This window comes from Emys orbicularis, chromosome 3, assembly GCF_028017835.1.
Source record: "Emys orbicularis isolate rEmyOrb1 chromosome 3, rEmyOrb1.hap1, whole genome shotgun sequence".
In the NCBI taxonomy this organism is placed as follows: Eukaryota; Metazoa; Chordata; order Testudines; family Emydidae; genus Emys; species Emys orbicularis.
The window spans coordinates 144,924,122-144,939,699 of record NC_088685.1 but is presented as its reverse complement, the minus strand read 5'-3'; the positions used below and the strand labels follow the sequence as shown (position 1 = coordinate 144,939,699).

Sequence of the window (15,578 nt, the reverse complement as noted above, 5' to 3'; positions counted from 1 at the left end):
AGTTGGCAGCCGGTATCAAGCGGAGTGCCCCAAGGGTTGGTCCTGGGGCTGGTTTTGTTCAATATCTTCATTAATGATCTGGAGGATGGTGTGGACTGCACTCTCAGCAAGTTTGCAGATGACACTAAACTGGGAGGAGCGGTAGATACGCTGGAGGGTAGGGATAGGATACAGAGGGACCTAGACAAGTTAGAGGATTGGGCCAAAAGAAACCGGATGAGGTTCAACAAGGACAAGTGCAGAGTCCTGCACTTAGAACGGAAGAATCCCATGCACTGTTACAGACTAGGGACCAAATGGCTAGGAAGCAGTTCTGCAGAAAAGGACCTAGGGGTTACAGTGGATGAGGAGCTGGATATGAGTGAACAGTGTGCCCTTGTTGCCAGGAAGGCTAACGACATTTTGGGCTGTATAAGTAGGGGCATTGCCAGCAGATCGAGGGACGTCATCATTCCCCTCTATTCGACATTGGTGAGGCCTCATCTGGAGTACTGTGTCCAGTTTTGGGTCCTACACTACAAGAAGGAAGTGGAAAAATTGGGAAGAGTCCAGTGGAGGGCAACAAAAATGATTAGGGGGCTGGAGCACATGACTTATGAGGAGAGGCTGAGGGAACTGGGATTGTTTAGTCTGCAGAAGAGAAGAATGAGGGCGGATTTGATAGCTGCTTTCAACTACCTGAAAGGGGGTTCCAAAGAGGATGGATCTAGACTGTTCTCAGTGGTAGCAGATGACAGAACAAGGAGTAATGGTCTCAAGTTGCAGTGGGGGAGGTTTAGGTTGGATATTAGGAAAAACTTTTTCACTAGGAGGGTGGTGAAGCACTGGAATGGGTTACCTAGGGAGGTGGTGGAATCTCCTTCCTTAGAGGTTTTTAAGGTCAGGCTTGACAAAGCCCTGGCTGGGATGATTTAGTTGGGAATTGGTCCTGCTTTGAGCAGGGGGTTGGACTAGATGACCTCCTGAGGTCCCTTCTAACCCTGATATTCTATGATTCTAAGGCCCCTTTAAAGGAATCTGGCAGTGTATATGGGCCTAAAAGCAGGTTTAATATTTATGCCTACTTTGAAGTCCCTTTATACTGCCAGTTACATTTACACCTACTCTAGGGTCTCTTTACATTGCTAGACCAGTGTAAAGCAGCCTTAGTGTAAAAGAGAATCTGACCTATATATCTTATAAACCTTTATAATAGTAATTTAAATACATTATTTAATTTCTTGGGCATTTTTATTAAGTATTTACTTATCTTCCCAAAAATGTTATGAACAGAGGGGCCAAATTCTGCTCTCAGTCATGTCAGTGTAAATGCAGAGTAACTCCAGTGAAGGCAATAGAGTTGTTCCAGATTGGTGCTGGCATTAGTCAGAACAGAATTTGTCCCAGGCACCCCTAAATCTAAACAAATTTTAAAAAGAAAAGCCTTTGATGTGTATATGTTGGAAAAAAATCCCATCATTTCTAATGAGTAGATGAGTTGGCCAGGCTTAGTGTAACAACTGTGATGAAATATTTAATCATAAAACACCTCGCCCTGAAAGGGAAAGATGCTACATTATTTATACATCAGAATTTTTCCAGGTAGCTATTTCACTGACAAATCAATTTTATCTGTCAGACTGATCATTTGACTTTACTTCTAAATTGATCCACTATTGTTTTTATTTAGTATGCAGACACATTAGTGGGCATGGTTGGGAGAAGGCAGACACACCCACAAAGATTGCGTCGCTCACTTAGGAAATAGTGAGAGCTTCAGCATGGTGTCTCTTTAAGGGCTTAATGCCTGTATTACCTCACATGGTATTTATGTAGCTTGGTCTCTCGGTGCGTGGGATATTTACAATGATAACTTCTGTTGGTGGAGCTCTAGATCTTATTCTTCTGTGTATTAATGAGAAGACTACACGTGACATTAGGGAAGTGGGCAGGAGGAATACACAAAACAAGATTATGTGGTTGTTTACATGGCCTACATCATGTTATTTCTGTTTTGATTCTTATCACTGTCTTTGTGTGTGTTTGTCCTAAATGTAGCGTCACTTCAGTTACAATATGCTGAGGCTTCTGTTTCAACTATATATGATTTCTTCCTTTGTCTCTAAAAATATTGTTAAGGAATAGCTATAGTTTGGCATTGGCCAGAGAGGCGTTCTGGAAATAGGTTTGGCATTAGGTGAGAATGATGACATCATTGTGTAACATGCAGCAGGTACCAGGTGGCATGGTGGTGGAGTAGAGGAGGGCACACACACACAAAACCCTCCTAGTACTGCCCCATTTCTCCTCAAGTTTATGTTGGAGAACTGTTGATGGAGCTCCAAATGGTTTGGGTCTAGCTCCAAGTCTGTGAGGTGAAGCATTCCTGGCAACTACTTTCCCCTGTTACCCACCATCAATTTACTCATCCTAAATCCCTCAAAAGAAAAGTATAAACACAGCCCTAACTAGAGTAATTGGTACTCAGCCTTAGACAGTCCATTCTTGGCCAGACTTTCCACTACTTTCCTAAAAGCAAATGCTGATGGTTTGTCAGTCATCCCATTTTGGCATTCAAGATCCAGTATGCCCCCTCCATTGTTCTATAAACCTATATAGAGATCTAGTTAGCCAACTGGCTAGACACAAAAGGTGATACCTAGCATGTGAGAGGTCATGGCTGAACAAGCAAGGCCTTTTGCCTTTAGTGCCCAAGTGACTTTCTCAGTGAGTTCCTTGGGAATAAGCAAAGCATCTGACAATCATGTACCATTCAAAACATGCAAACAATGTGTTGAAAACTCCCCTGTAAGAACAGTAGGTCGCTTTCCATAATGTCAAAAAACAAACAAACAAACAAACAAACAAAGCCCACAAACCAACTAAAGCCCAACAAGCTAGCTCTAAATTTTAAAAAATGAACTATAAAGGGAGTTTAATCAATCTTGAGACAATCTGAGTGTATTCTGTAGATTTATTTTATGTTTATGCCGATATGAGTCATACAAATAATGAGTATCTTGAATGGGCCAATCTATTGCTTATTATAAGTGTAATCAAAATACCTTTACAAATAACAAAATCCTCCAGAGGTCAGAATGCAATTTGGGTAGAAAGAAAAGACTTTGTGTAGACAAAAGATAAAAATAATATAAAATAGACCTCTGAGAGGGATAGAGCACGGATGAAAAACTCATTCATGTTTCTTTTTTCTCCTTTGATTCAACAAATGAACTGGGGAAATTATACTGTTGTCTTCTAGTAATCCTAGACTACCAGTTTTCTTTGCACTAAGCATACCGAAGGCTTGATTCTTTTACAAATGTCTAGTAAATTCAGGGTATACCATCTCAAAGCCTTTGAAAACCACGTACTATATCCCACGGTTAAAGTTTTACCTTATCTTTACAATAAAAAAGGCTCATCCTAATCTGGTAGTACACTTAACCATGAGTATCAATAGCAGAACCAATTAACTCCTCTCTTAGATGCAATAACTAATATTCATCAACCTTCTAAGATGCAGAGAAAGTAGACAAATGAATGGCTGAGAGTATATTTACATACAGAATCAGCAGAAGAAAGGCAAGCAATAGACATAACAAGTTTGATTTTATTAAAGCATTTCATAGTGTCTCATAAAACCTCATTCTCAGATCAATTTAGATTGTTTGGATATTAACATTGTAATGTGAAATTAAACTGTCTGAAGGACTGTAAATTGTGGGGCGCTGTGTAGCACTGCATCATAGACATTTGTATTTGTGTCGAGTCCATTCTTATTAAATATATTAGGGTCTGATTTTTGCCTGGTTCTTGTGCAGGGATAGTGTTTGCAGGGCGGCGGGCACTGGGAGTTTTCCTTCCCACGTTGTGCAGGCCATGCAAAGGCCAGGCCAAACTGCCGCTCCCTCCCAGGCTTTGCAGTGTGTGCATGGCGCCCCAAAGATGGTGAGAGAGGATATTGGGCCTTGTTCTGTCTGGCCATGCTGGGAGTGGGAATAAGCTACACCCTATGAAAGGGTGTAGTAGTGAATGTGAGGCCTCTGTGTGCCCAGCCCGCTGTTTTCCCTGGGTGATGCAGAGGGCAGCCTTGTCACCACCAAGGCAAGGCTGTGCCTAAATAGTACAGTCAAGTCCTTCCTGAGCAGGAAAGGGAAGAAATCAGCATATTGATGAAATATGTAGATGGCAGTCAGTTGGGAGAAGTTGTGAACAGTAACAAAAACAGAACCATAATACATATGACTATAGAGAGAATAAAAACCTAACACCTTGTTACCAGAGTGGCGAGCTGATGGGGATTTTTTTGACAAAAGTATTTTTTGTGAGGAAAATGCTGATTTGTCAAATCTTGCTCCATTTTCATGAAGCTTTTGTTGGAAAAGGTTTTCACGTCCAGGATGGAATTTCTGGTAGAGGAAGGAGGGAGAGTCAGGGGCAGGGACTTCAGAAGAGCTAGTAGCCTGGTGGTTAGGACATTCCCCTGGGATATGGGAGACCTAGGTTCAAGTCCCTGTTCGGGAGCAAGGACTTGAACCTGGGTCTACCACATCCTAGCTGAGTGCCATAACCACTGGGCTATAAAGTCTCTCTTGCACACCCTGTGAACATGTAATTATTTAGGAGTGTTTGAGAGAGAGAGACTGGCTCTATAGCCCAGTGTTTAGGGCACTGATTCATAGCAGGGACTTGAACTTTGGACTCTGCATCCCAGGTGAGGGTCCTAACTACCAAGCTATAGGCTATTCGGAGGTGTGCGTGCGTCCGTCCGTCCTCTGGTTTTTTTTGCAAAAAAAACTTCAAAAGGTCTTGGGATCATCCTGATGTTAAATGGGAAAACTGAGAAACTATTTCCCACCCTACTCTAATATTGACAAGTAATAGGGAATTCAGAGAAGATAAACCAAAACTGTTTGGAGGTCTCGAGCGATTTGTTTATGATAAAAGTTTAAAAGGATTTTATTTTAGTTTGGCTAAGTAATGACCACAGTGAGACAAAAATCTATAGGTATTTGAAGGGTTTACACCTTATCTGTCTTAGAGTTTTCCATGGGGCATATTACCAAAGTATTTAAGTGCTTAGGGATGGAGAATTATTATTTATAAGTGTAAACAGGGAGTATTGGAATAAATTTAAGAAAGGGAACATTTAGACTATCAAGAAAAAAATTCCAACACTAAGATCTATTAGGCCACATAGATTAGTCTTCCAAAGAAAGTGTTGGGGCATTTAAAACTTAACCCGACACTGGTAAACGTACAGTAGGGGACACTCCTGCACCAATACGTTTAATTAGTCCATCGCCCTAATGTAGTTCTTAATCTACAAATTCTATAATTCTACATGTCATCCTGTTAGTGTAAAAGTCATGAGAAGACCGTTTTGAGTATCAAGCTGGCTCCCGGAACACTTTTGAGGACATCTTCCAAGACCTAACCAAATCAGATCAGACCTGAGTACAGGAGGAACCAGCTGCCCCTGAGCCAGTTCATCCAGTTTGTGCTGGCACTTTTGTGTGTCATCAGTCATGCCTGCTGACTGTGAGAGAAGATTTTCTGTATTTCACTCCTGCTTCCCAGCTGTGTTGGATGTGCAGAGAGATGATTGAACTGAATTCTATTTCTTGTGCATCACAGCAGCAGAATTGTTTACCAAGTCCCAATAAGTTACATTTGTGCAAGCCGACTGAAGGCAAAGGGGTGAGCATAGATATAATTCAGGGAATAATCTGAAGACCGTAGGGATGCACAGGTGAAAATGAGGGCTTAATTTGGACTGGAGAACCTTCATTATTCTTGATGTGTAAAAAGGAAAGAATGCTGATTGACTTTCTGAGCCCAGGCTGAGTTTGCAGTTTGCAGAGGCGAAGGGGAGCGGGAAGTATTGTTTTACTTGTAAAATGAGCATATTTAATATGGAGTAATTGAGGCAATCAAGTTTGCTTGCTCAGTTTTGTACTGCTGCCTAACTGGACTCTAAGGGTTAAGTCATACCTGTTGTTTGGCAGTATGCAGGAGAGGCAGACAATCACTTTAGATAAGACCAATGTCTATATTCCAAAGATAATATATGTGTGAATTCCTTTGAAGCCTCTTCTGCAACCACAGTCTAGCTGGCAACACCCAGGGAAGGAGGAAGACTCCTAGGGAGAAGCATAACCCAGTTCTGGCCAGACAAAGAGACTTGGACGGGAAGGCTTTGGAAATCTGGAACAAAGACCTTTGAATTGGATTAAAGGTCAGCCCCTGTCCCACATGGAGGAGGAGTACTCTGGGAGATGCTGATTGGAAATTAGAGATAGGGCTTGTGGGTGTGTGGGCTCTCTTCCCGCCCAGCTTGGTGTGGTCAGGGCTATTTAACTAAGCAAGGAGAAGCTAAAAGGTTAGGTAGGGTTTATGTGTATATGACTTTTCTGTTAGTTTAACCCCATTTCTCAAACAGTTGTATTCCTGTTCACTAATAAATAATGTTTTTTGTTTTGAAAGGGCTGAACTGTGTATTTGCCTACATTTTCTGGTTACAAAGTTCCCAAGAGAGAAGATGCTTGCAGGGAACCAAGCCAAATTGGCTCTGCTAAAGGCACCACAGTGAATAATGGGATGCTGAAGCCTGTGAACTAAGGGCTTGGCTACACTTACGCGGTAGTTCGGCGGCTGGCAATCGAACTTCCGGGTTTGATTTATCGCGTCTTGTCTGGACGCGATAAATCGAACCCAGAAGTGCTCGCCGTCGACTCCGGTAATCCTGCTTGGCGAGAGCAGTACACGGAGTCGACGGGGGAGCCTGCCTGCCGCGTCTGGACCGCGGTAAGTTCGAACTAAGGTACGTTGACTTCAGCTATGTTATTCACGTAGCTGAAGTTGCGTACCTTAGTTCGAATTGGGGGGTTAGTGTAGACCAGGCCTCAGTCTAAGAGTGGTAAATTCACTGTACTCCCTCTTAAATGAACTGGAGGCTCAGAGCCTATCCCAGGAAAGGTGCACTCACAAGAGACTGTAGAGGGGTACAAGGCATAGCATGCTCTGTGATAGTAAATAAAGAGAATTTTAATCTAGAGTGGGTACTCTAGATTTTGGGAGGTTTATCAGGGACTTTCAAGTGCTGATTTTTCTTAGTTAGGGCTTCAGTGTACAATTTGTAAACTTGAATATGTGTTGGACAGCATTTTTGTAATTGTTCCATTAGCTGTCTCACTACTCTGATATCTGTTATCACAAGAACATCAGTACATCTTTGTCTATTATGTTGAGCCTACCCGAGGGCAGATTGGGCTTGGAAGGTAATTATAAGGAGCTGTTTTTCTCCTTGATTCGTGTCTAACCTCCTTTTCACGGTCCTGTGGCTTACTCAAGCACATTGAAAAAAGAACAGAGTCATGGGTGTTAGAAGAACTATTCAGGACTTAAAAATATCTTGAGGTGAAAAGGGTCAGCACAAATGCGTCAGTACTGAAAAGGAGTTTGATCTGGGTGGGCGTTAGAGACTGAGTGAGCTAGAATGAGGAATGTGGGCAGAGTGTTTTCATGACTGGAGACAAGAAAGGACCCCGTTATATCTGTTGAAAGAATGAAGCATGTGCTTTCCTTTCTCTGCTTTGGCCAATGTCCTACCATTTCCCCTCCCCTTTGAACCCTACTTGTGGGGATTAGCTCAGCTGGTAATGCAAGGACAATACACATCCCCAAATATACAGTAAGGGCTAGATTGTGACTTGATTCTGTGCAACAACATGGTAGCAAGTGGAGAGGATGCAGGAAATTTTCCACTTCCTCTGGAGCTCCTGCAGAGTGACAATTCCCAGTCCTTGCATTACCAGCTGGGTCTGGATGCATGGTGGTTGGGCAGATGGGGGAGCAGCTCCCTGTACAGGGATCCCTCCCCCTGCAGCTGAGGAGCAATGGGTGCAGGAAGTGGGGTAGCGGGGGGGGGGGGTAATGGCCCATACTTTGCATAATTACAATAGGCCCTCAGAGTTATTTCATATTTCTAGTTTCAGATACAAGAGTGCTACATTTTATACAAATATGATGACCACACTCAGTAGATTATAAGCTTTGTAATGATACCTTACAAGAGACCTTTTGCATGAAGCATATTCCAGTTACATTATATTTGAACTCATTCGCATATTTTCATAAAAACCTATAGAGTGCAAGGTCATAATAGTTGCTTTTATTTAATGTTTTAAAATTGTGTCCTGACCCTTTCATATGTACTGGATAGTCCCACTGTCAGAGCGTTCATTAGAAAGTCCTCCTCCTTCTTCGAGTCCCTGCTCATGTCCATTCCATGCTAGGAGTGTACGTGCCGTTTTACTGGCACATACGCGCACGGCTCCAGAGGGCACCAGAGCCAGCCCAATGGATACCACTAAGGCAAAAACCTCTGGCAACAGTGCGCGTGGTGCGCACACACTTACTATGCAATGGACATGAGCAACACATCTCAAAGAACAACAGTTACGAAAAGTTAGTAACCGTTTTTCCATCGTGCCCACGCTATAATCACAGCTGTTCAATAAATTGTTTGATTTTTTTTAATGGTGATTTTTGTACATTGTGATAGGGAGGGAGGGACACTGGCAGGAGCCAGACAGTGCAGGCAAGCACGGGGTAAGTTTCTTTGCACAAGCTGTATCAATACACGTCAGTGCTGACTGACAATTCCCTCTTAGTGTACTGTTCATTTTTGTAAGTGCGGGCTATTTTAAAATCCTGATTTAGGCTTCATCTCTCTGATAAGGGGACTAGAGGCTCATCACAGGTACTGAAAAATTGCCAGCAACAGCTGCAGTCCTCTCATTCTTCTCAGCACGACGACGCCTCCCTGCTAGCAGCTCCTAGGACACAAATCTCTCTCCCTCCCCCGCCCCCAAATAAATAAATAAAATTTGTAGCAGGCAGGGCAATGGGCCCACTCCCCACCTTTGCTAGCTAGCCATGGAGATAAGCACATGCTTTACCGCCCCTAAGGGGAGTTGCTGCCAGCTCCAGCATACTCTGAAGAGCTGCTTTACCAAGATACTCTGCATCTAGGTGCTTCTGCGAGGTTGCATTGCCCCCTACCCTCCTGCATTTGTACGGAACAACCAAGACCTGACTGTACTGAATGCTTTTATTAATAGTCCATTCTCTTGGAGAAAGGACATTCTAATGCAATTCTCTTTTGCATCTTTTGGATGTGTCTAGAATATTTCATTTCAGTACTTCGAGGAGGGATAGCTCAGTGGTTTGAGCATTGGCCTGATAAATCCAGGGTTATGAGTTCAATCCTTGAGGGGGCCATTTAGGGATCTGGGGCAAAAATCTGTCTGGGGATTGGTCCTGCTTTAAGCAGGGGGTTTGGACTAGATGACCTCCTGAGGTCCTGTCCAACCCTGGTATTCTATGATTTTAAATACTTCCAGGAACCTGGGGCTATGTATTTTGTTTGTTTAAATACAAACCCTTCCAGTAATATTTCTGAAATTACTATACACCTCTACCCCGATATAACGCTGTCCTCGGGAGCCAAAAAATCTTACCGCGTTATAGGTGAAATTGCGTTATATCGAACTTGCTTTGATCAACCGGAGTGCACAGCCCCGCCCCCCCGGAGCGCTGCTTTACTGCGTTATATCCGAATTCGTGTTATATTGAGTCACGTTATATCGGGGTAGAGGTGTATTTCCTTTCCCTGTTCTTTGGATTGAGAAAATAGGAAACCCTTTGAGTGATGATAGAAAAAATTATTTCTGAATAAACTGAGCCAAATCCTACACACACTGCAAATGAGTTGACACCAGTGAGACTAGTCATATGTGTAAGGGGAGCAGTATTTGACCCAGTGAGTGTAACTGTTTCTGCTGATATCAAAACTAACAAAAGTTTATTTGATAACAATTTTATAAATATTTAACAGCTTCTATGAAGTTAATATAGAGCTGATACTGATGGGTAGAAGCTATGCAAATTGTCATCACTTTGTGTTTTTAAATACCTCAAAATACATAAATCCTGTAAGAAGTTTTATTCCTGAATTCTTCAATTTCAGATTAAGTACTTTAAATCATACTGTTTACTTTTGTAAAATTCCATGTCAGAATATTAATTGATGCCATAAATCCTACAGATGGAGGTTTGGGAGGGAGTTGGGAGAGAAGTAAAATGCAGCAGTTTTGTCAGTTCATGCAACTGCACCAAACATCCTAAATCTGCTCATCATTTGGGGGATGAGAGTGGGGAGGAAGATGATGAATGGATATTTCATTCATTATACAGTACCAGTAGGGAATCAGATTCTTCAAATACTTTGGTTGCTAGTGTCAGATGTTGGAAATAAACTTGAAGTAATGTTCTGTATCTTTGTTACCACTTCATTGTTAAATGTTGGTAAAAAAGGGATCCAATCCTGCCAGGTGCTGAACACTGTTATCTCCCATTGGTTTCAGTGGGAGTTGAAGGAGCTTAGCACCGTGCTATCAGGTCCAAGCTATGTGCGTTTTTCAGATGGCAGAATAAAATATTTGTTGTACTTAACTTCAGTTATTTCAGCAAGTCTTTGCATCTTTTAGGAAGAAAATAAAATACTGAAAGAAGATATTGCAACAGTATGTCAAGGTCATACGTTACAGGGCTGTGAGTTAAATAGTACAGATGCAAGACCTAAAATATGGATCTGTATTAGAAAGTTCTTAAATTGCTAAGGGATGCATTCATATGAATCATGGCTCTTGAAGGTCATATTTGCAGTGGATAATGGATTTGAGTATTACTTTTTGGTACTTTAAGATCTTGTTTCACTTCAGCTATTGTAACTATAGATATGTTGCCTAATGTAAATACTAGTTCATCATCATTCTGGTAGGGTGAAATTTACCCTAGCACAGAAGGTCTGCACAAAAACTTTCTTTGCTCAACCCTTCTGCACCTGGCTGAATTAGGGGTTAACTTTCAAATGATGCACAGAGATTTTAGTTAAGTAGCGCCTGGTAGAACTTGCATGGATAGAATTAAATGTGAGTGTTTACAAAATGTTTGCCTGATCACACTGTGTCAAACAATATTATTTAAATGACTAAAGAGAGAAGTTCAATAGAGGCTCTTACCTATTGTATACAGAGTTCCTCATTTCCATAATCCAAAATAAGGAAGACCTAAAGGCCCTGTGATCTGCTTCTATTCCTGCAAAACTATGTAATGATGCAACTATGCAGAACAACTTGGGGAAACTCCAGAAAGTGACAATCTCAAGAATTTTATATGATAATATAGGAAATGATGTTCATAGATCTTTACTTTTCTATATCATTCCATGTTACCATACACATTTTCAAGAGATAGTGTTGAGCATGATGAATCTGTTGTGTATGGCTGACTTCCACGATAACATGTTGATGACCCAGGAAATAGAATTTTTTGTAGTGTGTGCTGCCTGTGATTTGAAAGATCTGGAGAAAATGTCTCATTAATGTACATAATTAAAATAAATATGGAGGATTTGCCCCATTTTTAGAAAGAAAGGGTAGATTTCCTGAAGATTATCCTGGATCCCTGACAGAACATGTTGATCAGTATTACAAAATGTATGTCTCAGAACTAGTCCAGATGGATATAAAATTCTTTCCCCCTACATTATACTGATCTGAGGTCCAAATCCAGAATGAGTAATATTCAGTTCTTCACCAATGGCTTTGTTAGAGTTCTTATATATCTGGGCCCTAGAAATGAGAGCTTTATACAATTGGAGAGGGGAGATTTCCAGCACTTGATTCTAGCTTTGGATTGTCCCCAGACATTGGATTCTAAAATCACAACACTGTTTTGTATGGGAAAGATTTTTAGGTACTATTTAGAAGATTTTAAAAATTATTAGTTTTTTTACTCTCCAAGCCCTTTCTAGTTGAACTCATGATACCAAGGCCCTTACTTTTGTAGATAGGGTGAAAGACAGTAGCAATAACAAGATTTTAATCGCAGACATTTCTAAAATACTTTCTTTCTGCTAGTTGTATGGTATTCAGCACACCATACAACATATTCTGTAAGGTATCATGAGTTCAATTATAAAGGGGTTAGAGAATAAGAAAGCTAATGCGCAAAGATTGGCACTCGTTTGGAATGATCCATCTGATTCATTCGTGGCATTACAACTTGTGACCAATGCAATTATTTGACCTGATGTAGATAAAAATTTTAAGCTGCTTCACACCATCATATGTACTTTTATACACTGTATATTGAAATCATTGGCTTCACTCCATTTAAATAATAATGGAAACCCAAATTCATACATTTATACCACAGTTCACCATCATGAATTCTCTCTAAATATTTCTGCATATTACATAACTTAACTTGTATTTCTTTATTTCCACATAAGTACATGGCTATATTTTAATTCCTCTTATATTTAGTGTATGTTTGACATTACCTATTTTCTCCCCATCACTTATAAGAATCTTAAAAAAGGCAAAGTTAAATCAGCGATGAGTTTAAATATGCCGATACTGGTGCATTTTAGTGCACATTGATACCATAACTTTGTACAGAATTTACACCAGTGAGAATTCCACATGTGAAACAAAGGACTTAGTCTATGTTCAAGAGGGATCTATTTTATTTGGCATTCTGTATTTATTATGTTGTTCTGGATAGCTACAGATTCTTAGCCATAAATTAAATTAATGGAATCAATGGACCAAATTCATTGCTCAGAAGTTATTATTGGTTAAGGTTTGTGACCAAGTTGGTGCCATCTCACTTTATTTGGACATATGACTCTTCAAGGCATTTGCTGTGAATTTAGAGTGAGCACAGGGACTAAAAGTTGGGGGTAACTGAGTGTATATTGATTTAAATAAAGGAAAGAAGAATGGTTCTGTGGTCTAAGTAACTGATTGGAAATCAGAAGTACCAGATTGGATATCAGAAGACCTATTGTGAAATTCTGACCGTATTGAGGTCAATGACAAAATTCTTTGAGTTCAGAGGGTCCAGCATATCATGTCTAGTTTCTATTGACAGCTGTGCTATTGATTTAAGGCCTGAGCTGGCAAAGTGATCCACATGGCAGACACTTATGCCCCCATAAAATCCCTTTAAAAACAATAGGATTCTTACAGGGTCTGAGCCTTAAGATATAAACGTGAGCAAATCACTTTACTCTTTCCCTCTGCCTTCCTTTTGTCATCTGTAAAATTGGGACAGTTACCTGCCTCAGGTGTCTTGCAAAGGTTATTTAGGGTGTGACTACACTGCAAGCAAAGGGGTGATTGCAGCACGGGTAGGTATACTCATGCTAGCTTTAATATAGCTAACCTGGGTAACAATAGCACTGTAGGTGTGGCAGTACAGGCTGCAGCACAGGCTAGCTATCCAGAGTACAAGCCCTACAGGGAGTCTGGAGTACTCTGATTGCTAGCCTGTGCTGAAGCCCATGCCACCACCTCTACACTGCCATTGTTACCTGTGCAAGGTAGATTAAAGCTAGTGCGGTATGCCTACCAATGCTATGATCACCCCTTAACTTGCAGTGTAGACATACTGTACTCTTGATGTTTGTAATCCATTTTCAGCTCTTCAAATGGAAGGCACTATAGGAATGCAAAAATCTATTAATATAATAATTAATGTTGTGTATAGTGGTTGTCAAACCTAAACATCTGTCAGACTGGCTATGTGTCTTTATGCATAAGTCTGTAGTTTATTAGTGTAAGAAATGTGTCCAGCTGTCTATTAGTAGGAGTATTTTCACAATGTAGGATGGACAATCATACAGTCTGACTAGCTAGTATCTCCTTAATTTAGTCTCTTCTCTTTTGAGTCTTCTGTTTATAAGAGCAAGCACCATATTCTCAGTGTCAATATAAGCTGGGAAAGCATATGATTAACTTTGTTTTTAAATATAAAGTTAAAACCTCTGGGCTTTTTGCTGGTGCTGTGACAGCTAAGAAATTGGCAAGAATGATACTGCAATGCATATCCTAATTCCAGTGCAGCTGAGAGCAGAATTTGATTTATGACATGTAAATTTGATTAATTTTCTGCATAATTTCATGCTAAATATTTCCTCACCATCTAATAATTTACAAAACTTTTATTAGTAAATTATATTTTCTCCTCATGACAAGCTGAGAACTTGACTTATGACTTAAATTAAGCCAGCAGTAGGGAATCTCACTCAAGCCAGGAGCCACTTTGTAGAATCATAATTAAAATGTTCATACATATCTCTGGTTCAAACTTCTTATCTCTCCCCTTGCGCCCCCAATAGTCTTTTTCAGATGGAGTTATTGCTTTAGTCACATTGTTTACCAATCACAGGCAATCTTTTTTTTTTAAGGCATAAATTTCCACTAGCAGGTCAACTTCACATTGCAAATAACTCAGTGTCACAACTGCAGATTCACAGCAAGAATCTTGCTTAAGACAGGTAATGAACATATAATGGGGACTTGAATTCTGCCTTGCAACGTATTATCACGTTGCTGGGCTCCAAAGACGACAACATCCAGCTGTGCTGCACCATAGTCTGAGATTCTGTTGCATTAACCACAAAATCTAATTCCTTGACAGTATGGTAGCAAAGCAAGAAAAACAAATGATTCCTGTTTTATTATCTCAGGAATAGGGAGCCTCCTCTTTAGTCTAGACTCCAATAATCTTACTGTTAACACACAAGCAGCCCCATTGACTCTAGTAAATAAACAAACTATTCATAGGGTAAGGTACTGTTCAATATGAGTAAGGAAATTAGAATCTCTAGCCCTTGGATTCTTGCCTTGACTTTGTATGTAAAAATAAATAAATACATGTGTGTCAAGCAATTTGTTCTTTTTGTGGCTCCTTTTTGCTTCAGATATTTGGAAATATTTTTATTTTTCCTACATAACTAATACTGGATGTTTTTTACAGGAATGAACGGCTGCTTAGATGCTCTCAGTGCAAAATTGCCAGATACTGTGATACACGTTGTCAGGTAATCATTTTTAAAAATAATGACAAGCTACTAAAGAAAAAAAATAACGCTTTAGCTGTGGGGTTTCCACTACGTTGTGTTGCCATTACCCATTAATGGTCCCTGGACATCTATGGAATCCATTAAGTCAACAAGTCACTAACAATGAGCTGCCAAAGGGTTAATAGGGAGACTGCCTGCTCAGCTGGGCCTGACTGGGGGGCTCACAAAAGCTGCAGAGATTAAAGGATTGCAGAGCAGAAGGGTGGGTGGCTGCTAGAGAAGCTGAGGAGCCACTGAGATCAGGAGACTTCAGCAATAGTTCTGATGAGAAGTTGCCCAGGCGACTGGGGACAGGACCACAGGGTAACCCTGAGGAACAGCTTTCAGGACAGGCACTGTAGGAAGTAGGCCAGGAAAAAAATAAGTGGTTTGTGAGAGCTTGTTACCAACCATTTTGTACAGTGTCCCTGACCTGGAACCCAAGATAGTCGGTGGACCTGGTTCCCACCAAGCTCAGCAAGGGGGGTTTATTAAGGCCTTGAACAAGTGAGCCATACCTGAAGGGCCCAAGGACTGTGTGCCCCTCATCTAGGGCCACTGGCCTCTGGAAGTATTGGACTCTTTAACACCCCAACTGGGGAAAGGACAACCAGAG

The 15,578-nt window shown here is 40.8% G+C and overlaps 1 protein-coding gene across 1 annotated transcript in view; it reads left to right on the top strand.

Annotated features, from left to right (window-relative positions):
- The window catches only part of SMYD3 (SET and MYND domain containing 3), a 634,585-nt gene that overhangs the window by 86,930 nt on the left and 532,077 nt on the right, over window positions 1–15,578 (top strand). The window contains exon 2 of the mRNA XM_065401517.1: window positions 14,878–14,941. Coding sequence (XP_065257589.1) covers window positions 14,878–14,941 — 64 coding nt within the window. The remainder of the gene's footprint in view (window positions 1–14,877; window positions 14,942–15,578) is intronic.